Genomic DNA, 20,643 nt, shown 5'->3' on the forward strand with positions numbered 1-20,643 from the left:
TTTTTGTTATTATTTGTTTAATTCTAAGTTTCCTGTAGCCATGGCATGTAATGTTTACATTAAAGTAAAATGTATTTTGTGGACATTTTCAGTTTCAACAATTAAAGTTTACAATGCCTACAAGGGCATGAGTTAATTTTCAGTTTGAATGTACAGTTAATGTACAGTTTGAAAGAGTGGAGTTTTTTTTATGCAGTAACAACAAGTAGGCTAACTTTTTCCCCTGCTGAATATCTTGAAGCAATTACACAATAAATGATTGTTCATAAACAAAATACATTTTATTCATTTATTGAATCACAGGAGCCTAAGCACTTCAATAGACATTATATGACGTTCACAATCTGAAAGTATAACTTAATCAGACAAGCATAATGTTTACCAAACTGAATTTTTCTTAACGTTTTAATTCAGAGAAATAACAGTAAGTGGCAAAATTTATATGCAATAATCTGAAATGAGCATCGTTCAAGGGTCAAGAAACCTGGCGAGCACATTTCTTACTCGCCTCCCCTCAGTTTCATTGCATTCTGTACTGGTATTATTGTGCCGTGTTGGTGGCTGGAAGTCTCTGTCATACTGGACAGCTGCAGCAACATTTTGGTCTGGAATGATTTCTCTGTTAGCTTCACAAAAGTTATGCAAAACAAAACAGGCATTGATGACGAATGGAAGATCATCCAGATTTATGTCCATTGCCCTTCGTAATGTTCCAAATCGTGCTTTTAAATGTCCAAATGAGCATTCAATCACCATTCTGCACTTGCACAGTGAAAACCCAAAGTATTGTTCCTGAGGAGTAGAACCTCCACTCGCATACTCTTTCATAATATAGGGCAGCAGGGGGTATGCTGGGTCTCCGAGAAGAAATACAGGAACAGGATCTTCTCCCTCCACGATTACTTTTGGACAAGAATGAATCTTTCCATGTCTCAAGTAAGCATTGATTTGTGAATTGGCAAATATTCGAGCATCGTGAACGCTGCCAGGCCATTTAATAACAACGTCCATGAATGTGTACTTGTAATCACAGGTAGCCTGTACATTCAAGGAGAATTTGCCTTTCCTGTTGATGTAATCAGTGGAGTTCGATGAAGGCTGCTTAATTTCGATATGCGTGCCATCAATAGCCCCTAGACACCGTGTGTTTTGTAAAAGTTTGTGACAAGTGTCTGTACCTCTGGTTCTGTGAATGGAAGTGAAACATACTCGGGACCAAGGTGAAATGTGATAGCTCTGCACACTTCTCTGATTATTTTAGACACAGTTTGTCGGGCTAATCCAAACGCATTCGCTGTTTTCCGCAGTCGACCTTCGTCACTTAAATAGTATAGAGTACATGCAACCTTTGTAACAACGTCCGCCGGTGATCTCACTCGTGTTGTCTGGCCTTCAATGTGAGGTCGTAATAGTTCACTCAGATGGTACAGAGAATCCCTAGACATTCTGAAGTTTTCACGCCACTCCTCAGGCACGACAATTCCACGCACAAAGTTATCCCACCAAGCACGGCAGTGTCCAGGTCTCACCCAAAATCTCCGCTTCATGTACGGTCTGAAACACAACTGTCCTCGAGTTCCGCCACTAAACAGCAACTGCGAGTAAACATTCCGCCTTCTTTGAAGAAACGCAATCTGCAGTATGTAGAAACTGACATTAATTTTTAACAAGAGCATCCAAAACAACTGCTGCACAATGTCGTTCACCATCTTGGCTGAATTGGCCACATGACTGCATCACATGACTAAATGCGTCATAGTATTTAAAAGCCTCCGTCTTTACGGTCCACACTAAGACGCGAAGACGGCGTTTTCAAATTTATCCGCTTTGGAGAGTGTCTTCCAACAGCTAAGTTTTCGTTGACTTAAAACGCCGTCTCAGTGTAGACGAAAGGCCAAAACGGAGAGAGAAAATATACGTTTTCAGACGAAAACGTATTAGTGTGGACATGGCCTTAATCACAGAATACAATAGTTTTTTTTTTTGCTGAATGAAACAACAAACAAACCAAAACAAAATATACACATATATGTATATACCCCCCCCCCCACACATATATATATATATATATATATATATATATATATATATATATATATATATGTATATATATATATACACACAAAATTGGTAATAGACACATCATAAAAACTCAAATCAAATACACTTGTCAAACTTAATCTATTTGTCTTTTCTCTACATATACTTTGAGTATGGGTTCTATTTATAACTGACAGGTACCAAAAAGTGTGAAATGGAATTCAATATTGTAAACACACACAAACACACAAACACACACACCACAACATAAACAACATGAACAGTTTACTATGTGATGTCAAGCAAAATATTGTCCAGATTACTTTCAAACTCAAGTTCAGTTTTAAAAAAAAGTATCAATAACATATGCCACTTCTTAATCAATAAATGGCCATAAAATAAATAATAAAATCTGGCAAAATTAAATGAAAACTTAAAGGCATGGTTTCCGATTTTTGAAAGCCAATGTTGACATTTGAAATCACCAAAACAAACACACCCCTAACCCAAATGGGTCCCACCCCTGTATTGATAGCTCCGCCCACACATACATACGTAACCCAGGCAACTAATGGAAAGAAATGTGTCTTTATTAGAGATGAGCCGAGTATCCGGTACGGATAAAGCACTTCTGCCGAGTACGAGTATTATACGAGTAATACGAGTCAATATCTGTGCTCGGATGAATGAAAATCATCATTGGGTAGCTGATTGTGTCAGCGTTCTGTGATAGGCTAGTCACAGCACCCCTCCCCTACAGTGATAGGCTAGTCACAGCGCCCCTCCCCTACAGTGATAGGCTAGTCACAGCGCCCCTCCCCTACAGTGATAGGCTAGTCACAGCGCCCCTCCCCTACAGTGATAGGCTAGTCACAGCGCCCCTCCCCTACACACATACAGATGTATTGTGTTGCTGTGTCTCGCTCTGCTCACTCACAGTCACACACAGAACAGCTCTCTGTCTCTCCCTCAGTCACTCGGGTTCGCGGGTCTTTTCCGTTAACGTTTAGGGTTTCTTCAGCTTTTTACTTCGGGTTGTAACGTTAATAATACGTACTTACTAACCAGTAGAGTTCTGGTAAACGTGGGTTCGTTCAGACGTGGTGCTTGCTTGGTAGAATGCGACTCGCGTTGCGTCTCTGCCTGTCGGAGATTTTTTTTCGTTTTTAAACCTTCAGCTGTCTCTAACTAGTAACCAGACACTGACACGTTTTTGCTGTATTTCATAAAAACATAAAGGTAGTAAGCTAGTGTTATAAATATTACAAATTAATTATTACCGGTTAAAGCCCCACCCATTTCAAGACAAGCTACCTCCGGGTAAGGCCCCACCCACTCCGAGTACAGATACAGATACGGATAATTCATATGGTTAACAGATACAGATACAGATAATGCTGTACTCGCTCATCCCTTGTCTTTATCATAGCTGAAGGGAAGAACAACACGATTGCAGATAAACAAACAAGCAAAAATGACACGCAAGCATAATCATGCAAAGGACGGCATATATTAGTTATGTGAAACAAAGCACAACCAACGTTACTCACCTATCGAGAAAGAAAAAAGTGCCTCGGCGTCTTAAGTAAAGTTGAATTTCCCAAGTCAATAACTCCTGAGCTAAACACTGTTACTACACAAAACACGGTTGTAGCTGCCTCTCTACATTACTACGACAGAAAAGAGGTGTTATTTGTGTAGTAACAGCGTTTAGCTCAGGAGTTATTGACTCTGGAAACTCCAATCTGTGAAAATGTGGCCAACTTCCCGCTCCTTCAGTTCTCTCCAGCGCTGGAAAGCTGATCCTATATTAACACGGGTCCTACTTCTTGCCTGATCGTAAGCCTTTCTTAGCTTTCTTTCTTTGTTTTTATCCTCTATGTCAATGTTAAAACCGCTTTCTGCTAATGTCACACATGCGCACTGAACACTCTTTCCGCCGCATATTGAACACTCTTTCCGCCCCTCCCCTTTCTGCTCATTGGCTACAAGTTTGTTTTGATTTTTGTTTATTATTCGGCCCGACTCAGTTTTCTGAAGCATTTCTCAAAGATCGGAGACCCTGCCTTAAATTAGAGGTACTCAGTCTAACAGTCGCCAAACTTAGTCCCTGCTAGTTGAGCTAGCTATCCGCCAGTCCATCAGCAAAGTCCATGCACATGGCGCAGTAAACCGCAACTTAAGTCTCTGTTCGCCAGAGGCAACGTCAGCGTCTTTCCGATGTTTCCTTTCACTACGAACAGAAACTAACGCTACATTGAAGTGTTTGGGTTGAACACCTAATTAGATGCGTTACACTTATTAAAACGCATCTTCTTCTTCTTTCTCGGTTTATATGGCGGGTCGCAACCAACTTATTTAGGTGCATACCGCCACCTACTGTACCAGGATATGCAACCTCAGGGCTTCAAGTACCTACTAAACAAACAAAATTCTATATTCTATGGTATATTCCTGATTCTTTTAGAAAAATAAATAATTCTTCATTACATTCCCATATTTTTTCAACCAACCTTAATATCCCTTTCAAACGTCATTCTTTTCCCAACTCATATATCTTTCCTTTAAATATTTCCCTTTCTAAGCTATATTTTTTACACCTCATTATAGTAATGGGTGATATAAACGATATGCGATATAAACGATAGAGATTTTAATTCTATTGCACTATCGCGATAATGCATGTTGATGATGCAATCTACCCGCGAAATTTAGAGCCACGAGCTGCAGCCGGCTGCAACGAATCATCATATTCGTCACCTTGAATAAACATGGCTGAAAGCGTCAGTGAAACAGAGGAGCTCATGAAAAAGACCGGTGCAACATCTATTATTTGGACTTGGTTTGGATTTAAGCCGTCCGACGAGCAGCAGAAAAATATACTCTGTAGTGTGTGTGGGGCAAAAGTTCCAGCTAAGAGCGGTAACACGACTAATCTGTTCTACCACCTCAAAACTAAACATGTCGTTGAATACCACCAGCATTGCCAGGCAATGCAGCCAACCGCAAGATCCAGTACGAAGAACGCAGGACAGAAAAAACAGGAACTGATCCAAACCTCAATCCAACATCATTTTCAAAAGGTACTCCTTATATTAGGAAGAGCCCGCGATGGATGGAAATTACCAGGGCCATAACTGTTTACTTGTGTAAGGACATGGTCCCTTTTCAAACGGTAGAGAGACGCGGCTTTAAAGCCATGATCAGAGCTATTGATCCACGATATGAGGTGCCAAGCCGCAAATACATCACAGAAACCGAGATGCCAAAATTGTATGCCGAGCTCCGCGAAAATGTTGAAAAAGAGCTGTGTGACTTGAAATACTTTGCTACTACAACGGACCTGTGGTCGAGCCGTACCATGGAGCCTTTCCTCAGTCTGACCATTCACTATATAACGGATGATTGGAATCTTGGCAGCCGGTGTTTGCAGACATTGTACTTCCCCGCTGAACATACGGCCGAGGAGATAGCACAAGGACTCAAGGAAGCGCTTGGGGTTTTAAAGAAGAAAGCCAAGTTTGCATTACTACTGATAACGGAACGAACGTGGTCAAGGCAGCGTCTCTGAATGATTAGACCAGTCTGCAATGCTTTGGACACAGGCTGCACCTCGCCATCGGTAGGTTAAAAATTTGTGCATATGCATAATATTAATATTGTAATATATAATATATAAATAAACCCACTTGGTATTATATTAATATTATATTAATTATTTTTGTTTATATATAAATATAATATTCATGTAATAGTGCATAATTATAATATTTTAACATTATACTGTAATAGTTGCCTATATTACTGCACATTAATGTTGCATTTGCGTTTAGAGATGTAGAATTTGCCTCTGTTCAGCCTCTGTTATTTTACTGTTGCATTTGTGTTAAGTGATGTTCATTCAATCCTTATCAAGCATTTCAATAGTTGTAATGATAGTTGTTCAGTGTGTGTGGGGAGAGAGAGAGATTATAGATGAAATTAACTAATAATATCTTACAAATTTGTCAACAGAAAAAAGTATGAAAGACCCCCGAACTGACCGTGCTGTTGGCGTATGCAAGAAGATTGTGAGTGCCTTTTCATACTCTTGGAAAAGGAAAAAAGAGTTGAAGAAAGCCCAGGCAGAGCACCATCTTCCCTTTCATCGGCTCATCACAGAAACACCAACAAGGTGGGGGTCATGCCAGATGATGATCCAGAGGGTGCTTGAACAAGAGAAGGCACAATCACAGGTACTGAAAGCAGACAAGAAACCCAAACACCTGGTACCCACTTGGCAAGATACAGATGTCTTGGAATCTATAAGCCGGACCCTCGGCCCACTGCTGGAATTCGCAGACGCGCTGTCTTATGAAGATTGTCAGTGTGTCGTACATCAAACCTGTTCTCCATCTTTTCAACAACACTGTTCTTGCTGCAGCTGATGATGACACCGAGCTGACCAAGGACATGAAAAGAGTCATCCTAGAGTACTTAAACGAGAAGTACTCGGACCCAAAAACGGTTGACCTGCTGGATATGGCCTCCTTGGTCGACCCACGGTTTAAAGATGCATATATAGCTGATGACCGCCAGGAGTTCATCAAGACCAGAGCGGTAGCAGAATTGACCACTTTGGTCAATTCAAGGATAATTCATGCAATTGTATATTGTTTATTTAAAAGCATTAGAAGTGCAGTTTCTTGTCTCTCTTTATTATTGTTCAAGTGGTTGAGGTTGATTGGGGATTTAGAAAGTTATTAATAAGTAAATAGACCAAATTAGTAAGTAGAAAATACTTTTCTAGAGTTAGTAATTATTACATTACTCTAATTATACTTGTTGAAGATGTAATTTGTAGTTAGTAATTAAGAACTATTTTAGAGTAAATTACCAACTGTTATAATATCAGAGGTGAAACTGGAAGAAGAGTATTTTACCTATTAATTTAATTTTCATGTATAGGTGCAATCCTGCAGGCATTAAAAGAACGTGGCAGCAGCTTAAAATGAAATATCAGGTAATCAGGTCAATCAGGTAAGCCTTGAGCATATCATAGGTGTAGGGTACAAGGCTTTACAAACATTTGTCATATTAAATAACTAAATAGCATTCAGTGTCTAGCAGTGCAGCAGCATTAATTACATAGGTCTAAATGTGCATCCTCATTTGACTACTCAGCCAAAAGAAAGAAGGCAGAGGCTTGCAAAACATGGGGAGGACCTGCACCACCACCTCTGACAAATGCAGAGGAGATGTCCCTGAGCCTGAATTCTGGAAGGCCAATGGCTGAGGGATTTCATCAGAGCCAGTCACTCCAGATTTAAGTGCCTTCATAAAATGTAAGCGGTCTACCTACAGTATGTGTTATTTTTATATAGACTTTTTGTGATTTTTCCATTTATATTTCTTTCGGTTGGGGTTTTTTTTTTGGTCCCAACAGATTCACATTTTAATATCTGTCTCTTGGAGCCTCCTGTCCCAACAGAACTCCAAGCAGTTTTAAGTAGCCTACTCAATACACCATAAATTATTACAAATAATATTATAAAGTGTACTTTATGAAATGCTCATCTTCACAGGATGATTGGGATGAAGAAACCGTTTCTACTGCCAGAGGAAGGTCCATCAGCTTCTGGTGCACAGATGAACACAGTTCAGTGATTTACAGTAAATGCCACAGTTTAATTCTGTAGAGCTACTTTAATTTTAGAACTACATTATGTAACTCTAATTTAATGTATTTTCAGTTGCCAGTTAAGGAGTTATATAGACAATCGAGATTCTGAAACAAAAGCTAAAGGTGAGTGTATGGTCACAGGTGAATTCTAGTATTGAAGTACTGAAACTACATTAAAATCTAATTTTTATTTTTTTTGGAAATGAAGAACACCATATAAATTGCTGTGATTTTGTGTTTAGTGGTGGTGGATATCATGATTAATTAGCCTTACTAATATGTTCTACACAAAACTACCATTTGCACAGAAACGTAAGGCAACACAAAGCATCAGCTGGGATGTAAGAGCACAGATGGCTGATGGTTCTGATGTAAGGATGGATGACATTATGGATGTATCTTATTGACTGTAAAGAAAAACGGTACCGCTCAAATACAGGGAGTGCAGAATTATTAGGGAAGTTGTATTTTTGAGGATTAATTTTATTATTGAACAACAACCATGTTCTCAATGAACCCAAAAAACTCATTAATAGCAAAGCTGAATATTTTTGGAAGTAGTTTTCAGTTTGTTTGTAGTTTTAGCTATTTTAGGAGGATATCTGTGTGTGCAGGTGACTATTACTGTGCATAATTAGGCAACTTAACAAAAAACAAATATATACCCATTTCAATTATTTATTTTCACCAGTGAAACCAATATTACATCTCAACATTCACAAATATACATTTCTGACATTCAAAAACAAAACAAAAACAAATCAGTGACCAATATAGCCACCTTTCTTTGCAAGGACACTCAAAAGCCTGCCATCCATGGATTCTGTCAGTGTTTTGATCTGTTCACCGTCAACATTGCGTGCAGCAGCAACCACAGCCTCCCAGACACTCTTCAGAGAGGTGTACTGTTTTCCCTCCTTGTAAATCTCACATTTGATGATGGACCACAGGTTCTCTATGGGGTTCAGATCAGGTGAACAAGGAGGCCATGTCATTAGTTTTTCTTCTTTTAGACCCTTTCTTGCCAGCCACGCTGTGGAGTACTTGGACGCGTGTGATGGAGCATTGTCCTGCATGAAAATCATGTTTTTCTTGAAGGATGCAGACTTCTTCCTGTACCACTGCCTGAAGAAGGTGTCTTCCAGAAACTGGCAGTAGGACTGGGAGTTGAGCTTGACCCCATCCTCAACCTGAAAAGGCCCCACAAGCTCATCTTTGATGATACCAGCCCAAACCAGTACTCCACCTCCACCTTGCTGGCGTCTCAGTCGGACTGGAGCTCTCTGCCCTTTACCGATCCAGCCACGAGCCCATCCATCTGGCCCATCAAGACTCACTCTCATTTCATCAGTCCATAAAACCTTAGAAAAATCAGTCTTCAGATATTTCTTGGCCCAGTCTTGACGTTTCAGCTTGTGTGTCTTGTTCAGTGGTGGTCGTTTTTCAGCCTTTCTTACCTTGGCCATGTCTCTGAGTATTGCACACCTTGTGCTTTTGGGCACTCCAGTGATGTTGCAGCTCTGAAATATGGCAAAACTGGTGGCAAGTGGCATCTTGGCAGCTGCACGCTTGACTTTTCTCAGTTCATGGGCAGTTATTTTGCGCCTTGGTTTTTCCACACGCTTCTTGCGACCCTGTTGACTATTTTGAATGAAACGCTTGATTGTTCGATGATCACGCTTCAGAAGCTTGGCAATTTTAAGAGTGCTGCATCCCTCTGCAAGATATCTCACTATTTTTGACTTTTCGGAGCCTGTCAAGTCCTTCTTTTGACCCATTTTGCCAAAGGAAAGGAAGTTGCCTAATAATTATGCACACCTGATATAGGGTGTAGATGTCATTAGACCACACCCCTTCTCATTACAGAGATGCACATCACCTAATATGCTTAATTGGTTGTAGGCTTTCGAGCCTATACAGCTTGGAGTAAGACAACATGCATAAAGAGGATGATGTGGTCAAAATACTCATTTGCCTAATAATTCTGCACTCCCTGTAAAAATGCATAGGGATGTGACCAAAATCCGCTTTGGGCCTCAAAATCCTCTCCCGATGTAAATGTAACTCCCTACAAGTTAATACAGCCTCTTCATCAACAGAGAGCATTTCATTCCCTTTGATTCTCTCTGTGTAACTGAAATGTGTGCAATGAATGAGGTGTTTAAACCTTGCTTCCACTTTAAAATGGGGAGGAGACTGAAAGAAACTCTGGGTTTACAAAAGAAAACCTGCTCCCAACCAGGTTAGGTTCACAGAGTAAGCTATGGTAACTGACTCTGAGTATAAGTTAGCTCTCTTTCAGAAACTCCTCCTCCCTGTCTGTCTCAATCTCCTGTCTTCCTCTCTCTCTCTCTGTGTGTTAACTCAAAATTAAACACACACAGACACACACACAGACACACACACACACACCAGTAAAAGTCATTGCTTCAGAATGTTTAGATTAAATAGCAGTTAAACATCTAAACAGTTAAATAACTGAATTACTCAGTGGAACTTTATATGTTTTAATTGCCCAGAAATCATAGAACATAGATCATAGATCTTCAGAACAGAAATAATCCAATTAATAATAACTGTATTAGAAAAAGAACACAGGGATCCAGTTTAAAGTGACTGTACCCATCACACATTTTTAAAACTTTTAGAAGCCTTCATGATAATCCTCAACAAATAAACCCTAATGAAATCCCCTTAGGAGCTAAAAAGAAACATTTTTTTTTAAATGTGGCATTTCAAGACATGACTCTATTTTAATAACAAACAGCATTAATATATCTCTGGAAAATTGTCCGTGAGTGAATGAGAGTGTGTGTGTGCCTTGCGATGGGTTGGCACTCCGTCCAGGGTGTATCCTGCCTTGATGCCCGATGACGCCTGAGATAGGCACAGGCTCCCCCGTGACAGCATTAATATTATATTGAAGTTCATTTAGAATGCTTATTCGTTTGTGTTCTAATTCACATGCAAGAAAAGAGAAGAAATTCTGATTACAGTTAAGGTTGAAGAAAGTAAATGAAGCTTTATAGTATTTATGTGGATTAACTATGTGGATGCCTGTGTGCTGCAGCTTCACTTCACACAGATTCACTATGTTTTATTCCTTTCTTGATCTGCACTGCTAGTTTCCACAGAGCGATGCTGTGTCTCATCTCTATTTCTTTAAGATCCCTCAGACAGTCGACGGCCTTCTCGTTGATCTCTCTGTATTCCAGGAAGGCTTCAAATGTTTCCAGAACTCTGTGCAGGGGACAGAAACATCACACAGTAAAATGATCAATAAAATCCAGCCTGCTGACTCAAATCTCACACGGCTAATCCTAATCCTAGAGCACTGACTCAGTACCTCAGCTAACATTTGTGATTTATGAGGGCTTCCTGAAACAGACTACACCCATCAAATACATCAAAACCTCCAAATCTGCATTTCTTAATCATTAAAAAGCTATGTTCACATGTCTCATAAAGTCAGTGTCCAAGTGTTTTTCCTGGAGCATGTATGAGGTTTAATTTTTGGTGTCTACATGAGAATATTTGTGCTAACAATCTTAAGCCTTAAAGCAGATGTTTTATTGTGGAGTTTTTTTGAAACAAAGTACAACAGCATCACTGACTAGTGTAAAATAAAGTAGGACAGGAGAAGTGAGGCTGGGGCTGATTCAGTGACCTGCGTGTTATGTGACAGATAAATATTCACTAATTCATTTATGGACAGTGTGTGTTTTATGTTGGTGCTTTAGTGTTCAATATGTTCTGCACATTCAGCACTTTCTGCTCAGCTACTTGTGTTAATAATTTAAAACACCCACGTCCAGTTTGGACGGACATCATTCAGCTTGATGTTCAGGATCACGTAGTGAAGCTCGGTGATGAGGACGTCCAAGTTAGTGATGTTTGCCAGAATTGTCTTATTTTTATTATTCTGGTTGTCTGTGAACATCTCATGAAAACTGCGATCCTCAATCATGATAAAGGGATTCTAAAGTTAAAAACAAATTAAGCAGTTACAATCTTCTGCAAAGTTCAGAAAACTCAGATTATAATGTTTTATTATTGAGTAATAAAGATTTATAAATAATCTTATACATTCAGGTAATACCTAATAGATACACAGTATTCTGTTAGTATTCTACAGAACTGCTGTTCTGACTGCTAATGACTTTAAAGTATAAAAATATTGAACATTACTTGAGTTAACAATTCAGTGCTACATAATGATGACAGACACTAAAAATAATTTAGAAATGCAGCCTTCACAGAAAAAGACACCTACAGTACAATGATAGAAAAGTGAATGGTTAATTCTACCTGATTCATCTCGATGAGCAGTGATGACTGTCTAAGTGATAATGCTTCCCACAGATCCTGGATGTGCTTCACCTGGCTGGATCTCAGCACCTGAAACAAAATTGAAACTCTTAAATAAAATTCAGAATAAAACATTGACCAGCCATAAGATTAAAACCAGTGATAGGTGAAGTAAGTAACACTGTCACTGTTGTTACAGCAAGTGTAGGAATCTTTTACATTTGCAAGGGTCACATTGTTATGTCTAGACGTCTGGGTCAAAGCTTCTCCTAAGCAGCAGATTTTTAAGGGTGTTTCTGCTACTCAGTGAAGAGAAACTACCAAAAGTCTCCATGGAAGGACAGTCAATGAACCAGAGACAGGGTCATGGACACCCAATGCTTATTGATGTGTGTGGAGTCAAGGCTAGCTCATCTGCTCTGATCCCATATAGGACCAACTGGAGCACAAATTCTTCAAAATCGCTGATAAACAGGAGTTAGATCACAGTATCACAGCTCGCTGTGTATGGAGCTGCGTAGCTTCAGAGCGTCAGAGTGACCATGCTGTCTTCTGTACACCACTGGACATGTGAGCATCAGAACTGGACCATGGTGCAAGTAGAAGAAGGTGGCCTGGACTGATGAATCACATTTTCTTTACATCACGTGGATGGCGTGTGTGTGTGCGCATCGCTTACATGTGGGAGGAGCCAGTGAAGTGCAGCAATGGGGTGTTGTGGGAGAACTTCAGAAGGTTGAAAACTAGTCACACAGCTGCATTAGGGGTTAAACTGCACTCAGACGTAGACCTGCCAGTATGACAGGAGACCGAACAAGTACCTGAGGGGCCTGTGTGGATTAAAATGGATGAATTCTTCTGATTTGATAAAGGACACATCAAAATGAGCCTCAGATTAGCAGTGTGAGGAAAAGGACAGCAGATTGCAGACAGCAGACTGTCTGAAGAGGAGATCAGTGAGTTGTACAGGGAGACCACAAAAACGTGACACGGGGATGAATCACCTGGGATGAACAGCAGTTAGGTTTTGCTGAAAACCCCCTAAATAAACATTGTTGCAGCACATTGTGCAGCACATACCCTTCATGGTAACAGTGTACCCTAATGACACTGTCCTCATGGTTCAGGAATGGTTTTAGGAAACATGGTTCAGGAATGGTTTGAGGAACATGAGAAAGAGTCCAAGATGTTGACTTCCAAATTCCCCAGATCTCAATCCAATCAAGGATTTATGGGATGTAGTGGACAAACAAGTCTGATCCACGGAGGCTCCACCTTACAATGTACAGGATTTAAGGGATTTGCTGATAATGTCTTGGTGTCAGATACCACAGCACACCTTCAGAGCTCTTGCGGAGTCCATGCCAGGCAGGTGGTTTTAATGTTATAGCTGATCGGTGTAAATCTATAGTACTGTCATTTATATCTGCTACTCTTGTATTATGAGGAAAACCTGAAATATAGCACACAGACTTAGTCATATAGTAGAGCTGATATAATCCAGAGCCAGGCCAGGCAGCAGATCAACTGGCTCAACATCTCGACTGTCTGCTAGCTAACGATGGTTTGTGACATTGTATATGGTTTAGGGCACTATATAAATAAAAACCTAGAGAAACTGTAATACTTATGTCATTCAATACAAGAATTCAAGTTATCAAAAAGTTTCTAACATAGCACTGTAGAAAAAGTGTAGAAAAAAGGGCTGCACCTGCAAGTTCAGTGACTGTGCTCTGTCGTCCAGCTTCAGGTCTTTCTTTACGTACGCCATGAGCTTCTGCTCTGGTGCAGGAAATGACAGCTTCAGGAATCCAATAACAATCCGCAGGGTGGAGAGAGCTGCAGAAATCTCATTCAAAAACCGGAAATCATTCATGATGCAGTTCCTTTCGTTGGTTTTCAAGGGTTCCTGTTGGAGAAAACCCCGTAAATTATCATAAAAGCATGATCATTTTCTATTAGAGGCAACAAATAAATAAAGTTTTTGAGCATAACGATTTTTATCATCAACTTTTTTTAATAAAATGCCAGATAAACACTTCTACTGTGAAATATCCTTTGTTACTTAATCTTATTTTCAGTGTATTTAGTTTAGGATGCCAGGTTCATACCAGCTTGTCCTGCACTGTTCTGAAAAAGGCACGCAGCGTTGTTCCAGTGTCGTGTTTAAATAATGGAAGCGTCTGAAGGAGAAAAATGAGATGGGATGAAATAAAAAAAACATTATTAAAACAGTCTAATGTAAACAGTTACAGTCTGAATAATTGAAACAGCTTTTTAACTAAACCTCAACAATATGCCAAACCTTTATTCTGATTATTCCACATCAATATCAAAGAACAACACATCTGTTTACACTCCGTTGACACTGGAGACTCCTACCACTCATGATACACAAACATCTCCTCACAGAAAACATCGCCATATCTACAATAAACATGTGTTTTAATCTGTTTATGTGTAGCTTCCACGTCCCTGTGAATGAGTTCTTGCTAGAGAATCCCAAGCTGTCAGAGCTGCTGTTCTAGAGAATGAATTCACACCTGATGACCTGTCTCAGTGTAGGTGCAGAAAACAGTCATGTGTTCCTGTGCTAGGTTTGTTCAGCATGTGCTGGAGGTGACACTGGATAATGATAATGATCCCTGTTGACGCAAACTGAGTAACTTTATGGTGGGGTAATCAAACTTTACACAGCACTGTATCTTATTTTCTGAAGCCTGAAAGGAGCTTAAAAAATAGCTTACAGTGACTTTGATCATGGGTTTCTCTTTGAAGAATCGATCTATTATCTGCCGCTCCACAGTTTGAAAGTTATAGTTGGTGCTCTGTTTCCCGTCCTCGTACACCATGTGGTCGATGTTTGAAATGGCAATAGTGAGGAAGTCTTGCTCAGGAACACAAGTGATGACATGGGAAGGCTTGAGCTCCTGAGCAGTGATCACCCTTAAACAAAGAAACAATAATAATAATAATAATTATAATAATAATAATAATAATAGGAAAATATTATCATGATTTATTATAATGGGCCATGTTCATAATTATAATGACAGCAGTGAATTTTAATTATTGAACAGAAATGAAATATGACGATGAATAATGACTATTATAATACCAAACTACTAATATAATATCAAACTACCTAAAATCTTATTTAAAAAAAGAAAGAACAACAAAGAATCGGCTAGAATGTTGTTTCAAACAAACAGAAAAGAGCTTTTGAATTAAATTAATTGTGTAGATGCAGGGTGATTTGGATCACAGTACAATTCTAATTAAACTGGTCTATAATAAGGTGTTTAATTTACCCCTAGTGGTGAAATGCATCACAGCACAAAAATGTTATCTTTTAGAACGTACTCCTTTTCTGTTACACACAAAGTGTCTGAGTTCCAGTGCAGATGTAACAGTGTACCTGTCTGCTGTCGGGTTGGTCTTTTCTATGAACTTGTTCTGCATCTGTACGAGGTACTTTGTTATAATCTGTGCCACGGAGTCTTCCGTTGGTAGGAAGTCCAGGATCGTTAAGTCATCTTTTTCCTTCAGCTCGGCTGTTACCTGTGGGTCTAAAAAAACAATTTGTCATGAAGATTTAACACATTCTCAGGTCATTTTCTAGCCGGTGTATACACGTATACAACTGGACCTATTTCATAGATTTACTCTTACAGTGGTGCAAAGATAAAAAAAAAAAAATCTTACAATTAATTGACTTTAAATGTTTCCATAACAGCTTCATAATTTCAGCACTTTCGCTGAAGTCCTGTTGTTCATGATCTAAAGAAGAAAAAAAAAGACAAAAACAAGATCATTAACAACATAGTACAACTGTAATTACTAATAACAAACCTAAATAAATCACGCTCTACAATTCTCTTCATTACATGTAAAATGTTTTATAAAAGTATGTTAACAGCAGATTCTTGACCCATTGTGTGTGTGTATATATCAAAGACAACAATCCACATCAGTTTACATCCATCTCACCTGCCACATTCTCCTTCCTGAAGGTGTTAATAGGCACATTATTGTAACACTGCAGATCCAGATTCACAAAATAGCACATCAGTTTCTGCTGAAGGCTCAAAACCTGAGGGAGATATCTGATGTGTCCAATGTGAACATGCTGTAAATACAAAAATAAATATAAATGACTCATGTTGTGTTCAATCTTCTCTGCAATAGACTGCAGGGTGTGTTCCTTTATTATTTGAGCCACAGCTGAATTAGAGTAATGATCAGCTACTTTCTCTACATATACAGAGTTGTATGAAAGATGTGTGAACATTTTATAATCACTATAATCATAAAACTCGTACACTTTTTAGGAGTTCTGAGAGAAGAGGAACATTTTTCCTTTCATCTTCCTGCTCAATTAAGTGACTGAAGCGCTGGATGGTCATCCTCTGTGTGAAGCTCCACATGATCGGAAGGTTGAACACTCCAGAGGTAGGCAGGTCCGTCAGTGCTGGCTCCTTACTGTAGATCATCTTTTCCAAAGTACCCAGACCAGCTAACTTCAGCATATTACTCTGAACCTCCAATAGTTGTGCCTCAAAATTCTTCAGAAACAGCACAAATTATATTAAGATTCAAATCAAAAGATTGTTCAATTGCAATAATATTATTTATCATAAAGAAAAATAAATAAATAAAAATAAAAAAGCACTCTGATAACCATCTGGTAAAAAAGAAAACTAAGTTCAGTCTTGGACTCGAAGTGAAAGTGAAATTTTACCTGAAAGAAGGCCTGAAGTCTTTGGTGAATAACTTTCTCCCATTCTTCCCGTTTTTCCTCACTGTCTGTTATTTGGATCTGAAGGTTCGGCTCTGAATGAGAGCAGCACACAGTTACAAGTTTATGTCCTTTCCAATACTGAGATTAGAAACACCCTATTTGGATTGTATTAGCTTTATATGGAGATACACTGTCTGTGTGGGATATCATAAGCACTACTAAAAATCCACCATGTCAGGAATTTGTTATGTTATGATATTACAGCCTGGGACAGCCAGAAACCCTTCTTCAGTCTTTATTTTGTTACGAAGAAACCTTTTTATTTGTCAAAAATCAGTGGTCTGTTCTCTAATGAATAACCAGGTCACAGCTGAGCTTCAGTCTGCCAGTGTATAGTTTCTATGAAGTCTGGTTCATCTCAAAGTTTCTTCTCAACACTGATACTTCTGATTTACTAACTCATTACCAATAATATTATAAATTACTATAGTCCTCCTGCAGTGTAGAGATGGAGACTTCTCCTAATGGGCACTGAAGCAACAGTTATGACCATTAAAAATGAATGGAGAGCAGAGAAACAGGAGAATTATTACCAGAGGAGCTCTCCAAGATGAACCTCAGAAACAAGTGGACGGTCATCTCAGCATCTTGCTCACTCTTTCCTAAAGCTTGGGCGAGCAGCTCAATGTCCTTCTGAAGGTGGTCAAAGAGGTGCTTCCTGATATCCAATGCTCCTTGTGGCATCTCAGTGAGATTCTGAACATCCTGAACAACACCAACACAGGAACATCACACAGTTCAACATCTGTTAAAACCACCAGCACTACTAAATTAACCATTACACATTTGCTAAATGGTAAAACAGCTAATCCTTAACCCTCTAATAATCATTTGATTACAACTTAAATATTTGCTGGCACCTTGGTTATTTTGTAGAACATTTTTTTTAGAACAGTGGTATACTTATTTTTATTTTAATTTGGAACATACCTCAGTGTGTTCAGTCGTACCCCAGATCATGGAGGAGTGTATTAAAGCTCGCACCAAGTGGAGGTTAGCACCATAAAGACTCCTCTCTCCAACCTGCTCCTTCCGTCTGCTAGGATCACCGAGGTTGTGACCTTTTCCGCTGCCCTGTACATTACTTATTTCAACAAAAAAAGCCCTTGTAATTAAACCAAATAAAAATGATAAAATTACTAAAATCACCAGATGCAATCACTCATAAAATGCAAATGTTTTTTAATTCTTAGTTTTCATAAAGAAAGTTGTTGTTAAAAAGCATTTGGCACATGGCATTAGGTAAACATCATGGGTGTTTTGGATCAATTCTGGTATTAAGCTGAATACTGCAAACTAAAGCTCTTTATATTCATGCATTTAACATTTACCTGAACTCTGTGAAACCTTCTACTGGTGTGTGTCTCTCACCACCAACTTTACTGCCACAGTTTGCACACTCTGATGTTACATATGGTCTCCCACACTAGGTTAAAAGCAAGCAATAATTCATGGTGTTATTACAGTACAAGATGAAATATGAGCAAATTTCAAAAGCAGTATTTGAGAGATGAAGTCAATACTCACATTGCCAATTAAAACAGGTTCTCCACAAACACACACTGGAGATAAAGAAAATTCATTCACAAAAGGAAAAAGAAAATTTACTGTGAACATGAGGAGCACTGAGTTCTGATGCGGGAAATAGAGACAATAAACACCCTTGAAGTCCAAAATCAGCTTAAATAGTGAGAAGCCAGGGGGCTTGGTTGGGCACTGATTCCATTAAAATACAAACTTAAAATTCAATGACTGAAAAATTAGGAAAAATTGGACCTCACATAGCACCTCACACTGAAATGCTAATCACTTCTGACTGCCCATTACACAGCTACTGCTCCATAAAGGGGCATCAGACACACATTATAAACATAGTGTAGTGTGCACTTTATAAAGTAATGCTTTTGTCAATAATATTGTTTTAGATACATCAATTAAAGCAGATAAAAATCTTACCCCATATCTTCAGATTTTCTGATGGAGCTTCGGATTTAAAGTTTTTAATCCAGTCTTTTATTTCATTTATTGAGTTAGGCATAGTTGGGATGAAGGAATCCTGTACAACAGAAAAGTGTATGTTTGAAGAGAAAAGGAAACATTATCAATGTAGGCTTTACAGAAGTGTTTCGAGCAAGCTGTATTCCTCACTGCTGTTCCATTCCACCAGAACCACACTGTGCAATCACTGCTTACACCCTCAAACCCCAATATTAGCTAGACTGGATATTGTAGGAATGTGTATTTCTGTTTCTCTGTCTGTCTGACATTCATTCATTTTCTACTGCTTATCCGAACTACCTCGGGTCACGGGGAGCCTGTGCCTATCTCAGGCATCATTGGGCATCAAGGCAGGATACACCCTGGACGGAGTACCAACCCATTGCAGGGCACACACACACTCATTCACTCACGCAATCACACACTAGGGACAATTTTCCAGAGATGCCAATCAACCTACCATGCATGTCTTTGGACCGGGAGAGGAAACCGAAGTACCCGGAGGAAACCCCCGAGGCACGGGGAGAACATGCAAACTCCACACACAGAAGGTGGAGGCGGGAATCGAACCCCGACCCTGGAGGTGTGAGGCGAACATACTAACCACTAAGCCACCGTGCCCCCCCTGTTGTCTGACATTTTTGGGAAAATATTGAGTTCCGTAAATCCATCAGTTTTTCACTACAAAGTAATTTGTGCTGCTGCTAACAGGATATTTTTTGAAGACTTATACATTAAATCAGATTATTTTAATCAATTTATTTGAATTTATATTGAATATTTTTAAATGTATTTTTGCCTTAATGTATTATTCTCTTGAGCCTTGATGATTTTGGTCACATGTTTATTTTCTAGGCATTTTAACCCTTATATTTAAATAACCCAGTTGAATCTTTAGTGATCAAAAGATCAAGGTGCTCAGGTATAAGAGCTAGTGTAAGAGATGACAAACTCTGATCTTGAGATTTGTTGGTGTTAATCCAGACAATAAACAGTGATGCACTGTGGCTAAAAAGTGTGGCTTTTTTTTTTTTTTTTTAACAAAAATACAGTGTCTCTAACTGTAACTGATGGGACTCTCTGTATGAAGATCATCACTTTCTCACATAAATGTTCATGTTTTAAAACAACTGCAAACCACTGATGAAATTAACTCTGTAAAATACCAACCTTGCAGTTTCCTGGACTGAAGCACAGAGTGTTTAGAAGTTTCATCTCTGGCGCTGTAGAAACGTGTGCTACTAGGGCAGTGTGTAAGATAATCTGTGACAGACTGCAATCCTCAAGCTCTGATTGAGAGATTTTAACAAGCTGACCCCAGCTGGTGTCTGTGTTTGACTTCATCTTCATCTTCGTCATCTAAAATGAGTTACAGAGGAGTGTGTGTGATGTAGAGTCAATAAGATCATTAGTCAGGTTCCCTAAAATTCAGATGATATGTTGTGCTTCATTCACATTATAAATGGATTGAACTATGCAGCAAAAACATGCAACAACATAAGAAACTCCAGTTTAGAAATATAATTATCATGTTAATACTAACAATGATTAATCACAAGCTAAACATCTGGGTATTACATGACAGAGTCATGGCAGAAGACTCTGTAGTCAATCATCATGCGCTGATATAAGTAAAAAAAAATAAAGAATTCTAAGTGTATGATAAATTCTCACCAGAGAGCCTGTACTGTCAGCCGAAGCTGTGTTCTGTGTGAGCTGCCTGAATGCAGCTAACGCCATACACACCCGGAAACATGTGCTGCCTTCAAACTCCTGGTAAATCAAATACATCATGATGTATATAGTCCAGTTATTTTCAAACAGCACATCAGCA

The 20,643-nt window shown here is 39.0% G+C and overlaps 1 protein-coding gene across 1 annotated transcript in view; it reads right to left on the reverse strand.

Annotated features, from left to right (window-relative positions):
- Positions 1-10,195: 10,195 nt before the first annotated feature.
- Positions 10,196-20,643, reverse strand: part of LOC132855416 (E3 ubiquitin-protein ligase rnf213-alpha-like) — a 63,205-nt gene continuing 52,757 nt past the window's right edge. The window contains exons 54-71 of the mRNA XM_060884347.1: positions 20,484-20,582; positions 19,980-20,168; positions 18,768-18,867; positions 18,339-18,373; positions 18,143-18,237; positions 17,742-17,895; positions 17,345-17,516; positions 16,752-16,843; positions 16,333-16,575; positions 16,001-16,139; positions 15,716-15,790; positions 15,429-15,579; positions 14,758-14,956; positions 14,122-14,193; positions 13,722-13,919; positions 12,011-12,100; positions 11,512-11,681; positions 10,196-10,942 (exon numbers count right to left, since the gene is read on the reverse strand). Coding sequence (XP_060740330.1) covers positions 10,780-10,942; positions 11,512-11,681; positions 12,011-12,100; positions 13,722-13,919; positions 14,122-14,193; positions 14,758-14,956; positions 15,429-15,579; positions 15,716-15,790; positions 16,001-16,139; positions 16,333-16,575; positions 16,752-16,843; positions 17,345-17,516; positions 17,742-17,895; positions 18,143-18,237; positions 18,339-18,373; positions 18,768-18,867; positions 19,980-20,168; positions 20,484-20,582 — 2,436 coding nt within the window. The 3' untranslated portion in view covers positions 10,196-10,779. The remainder of the gene's footprint in view (positions 10,943-11,511; positions 11,682-12,010; positions 12,101-13,721; positions 13,920-14,121; positions 14,194-14,757; positions 14,957-15,428; positions 15,580-15,715; positions 15,791-16,000; positions 16,140-16,332; positions 16,576-16,751; positions 16,844-17,344; positions 17,517-17,741; positions 17,896-18,142; positions 18,238-18,338; positions 18,374-18,767; positions 18,868-19,979; positions 20,169-20,483; positions 20,583-20,643) is intronic.

The sequence above is a fragment of the Tachysurus vachellii genome, chromosome 12 (genome assembly GCF_030014155.1).
Source record: "Tachysurus vachellii isolate PV-2020 chromosome 12, HZAU_Pvac_v1, whole genome shotgun sequence".
Lineage (NCBI taxonomy): Eukaryota > Metazoa > Chordata > Actinopteri > Siluriformes > Bagridae > Tachysurus > Tachysurus vachellii.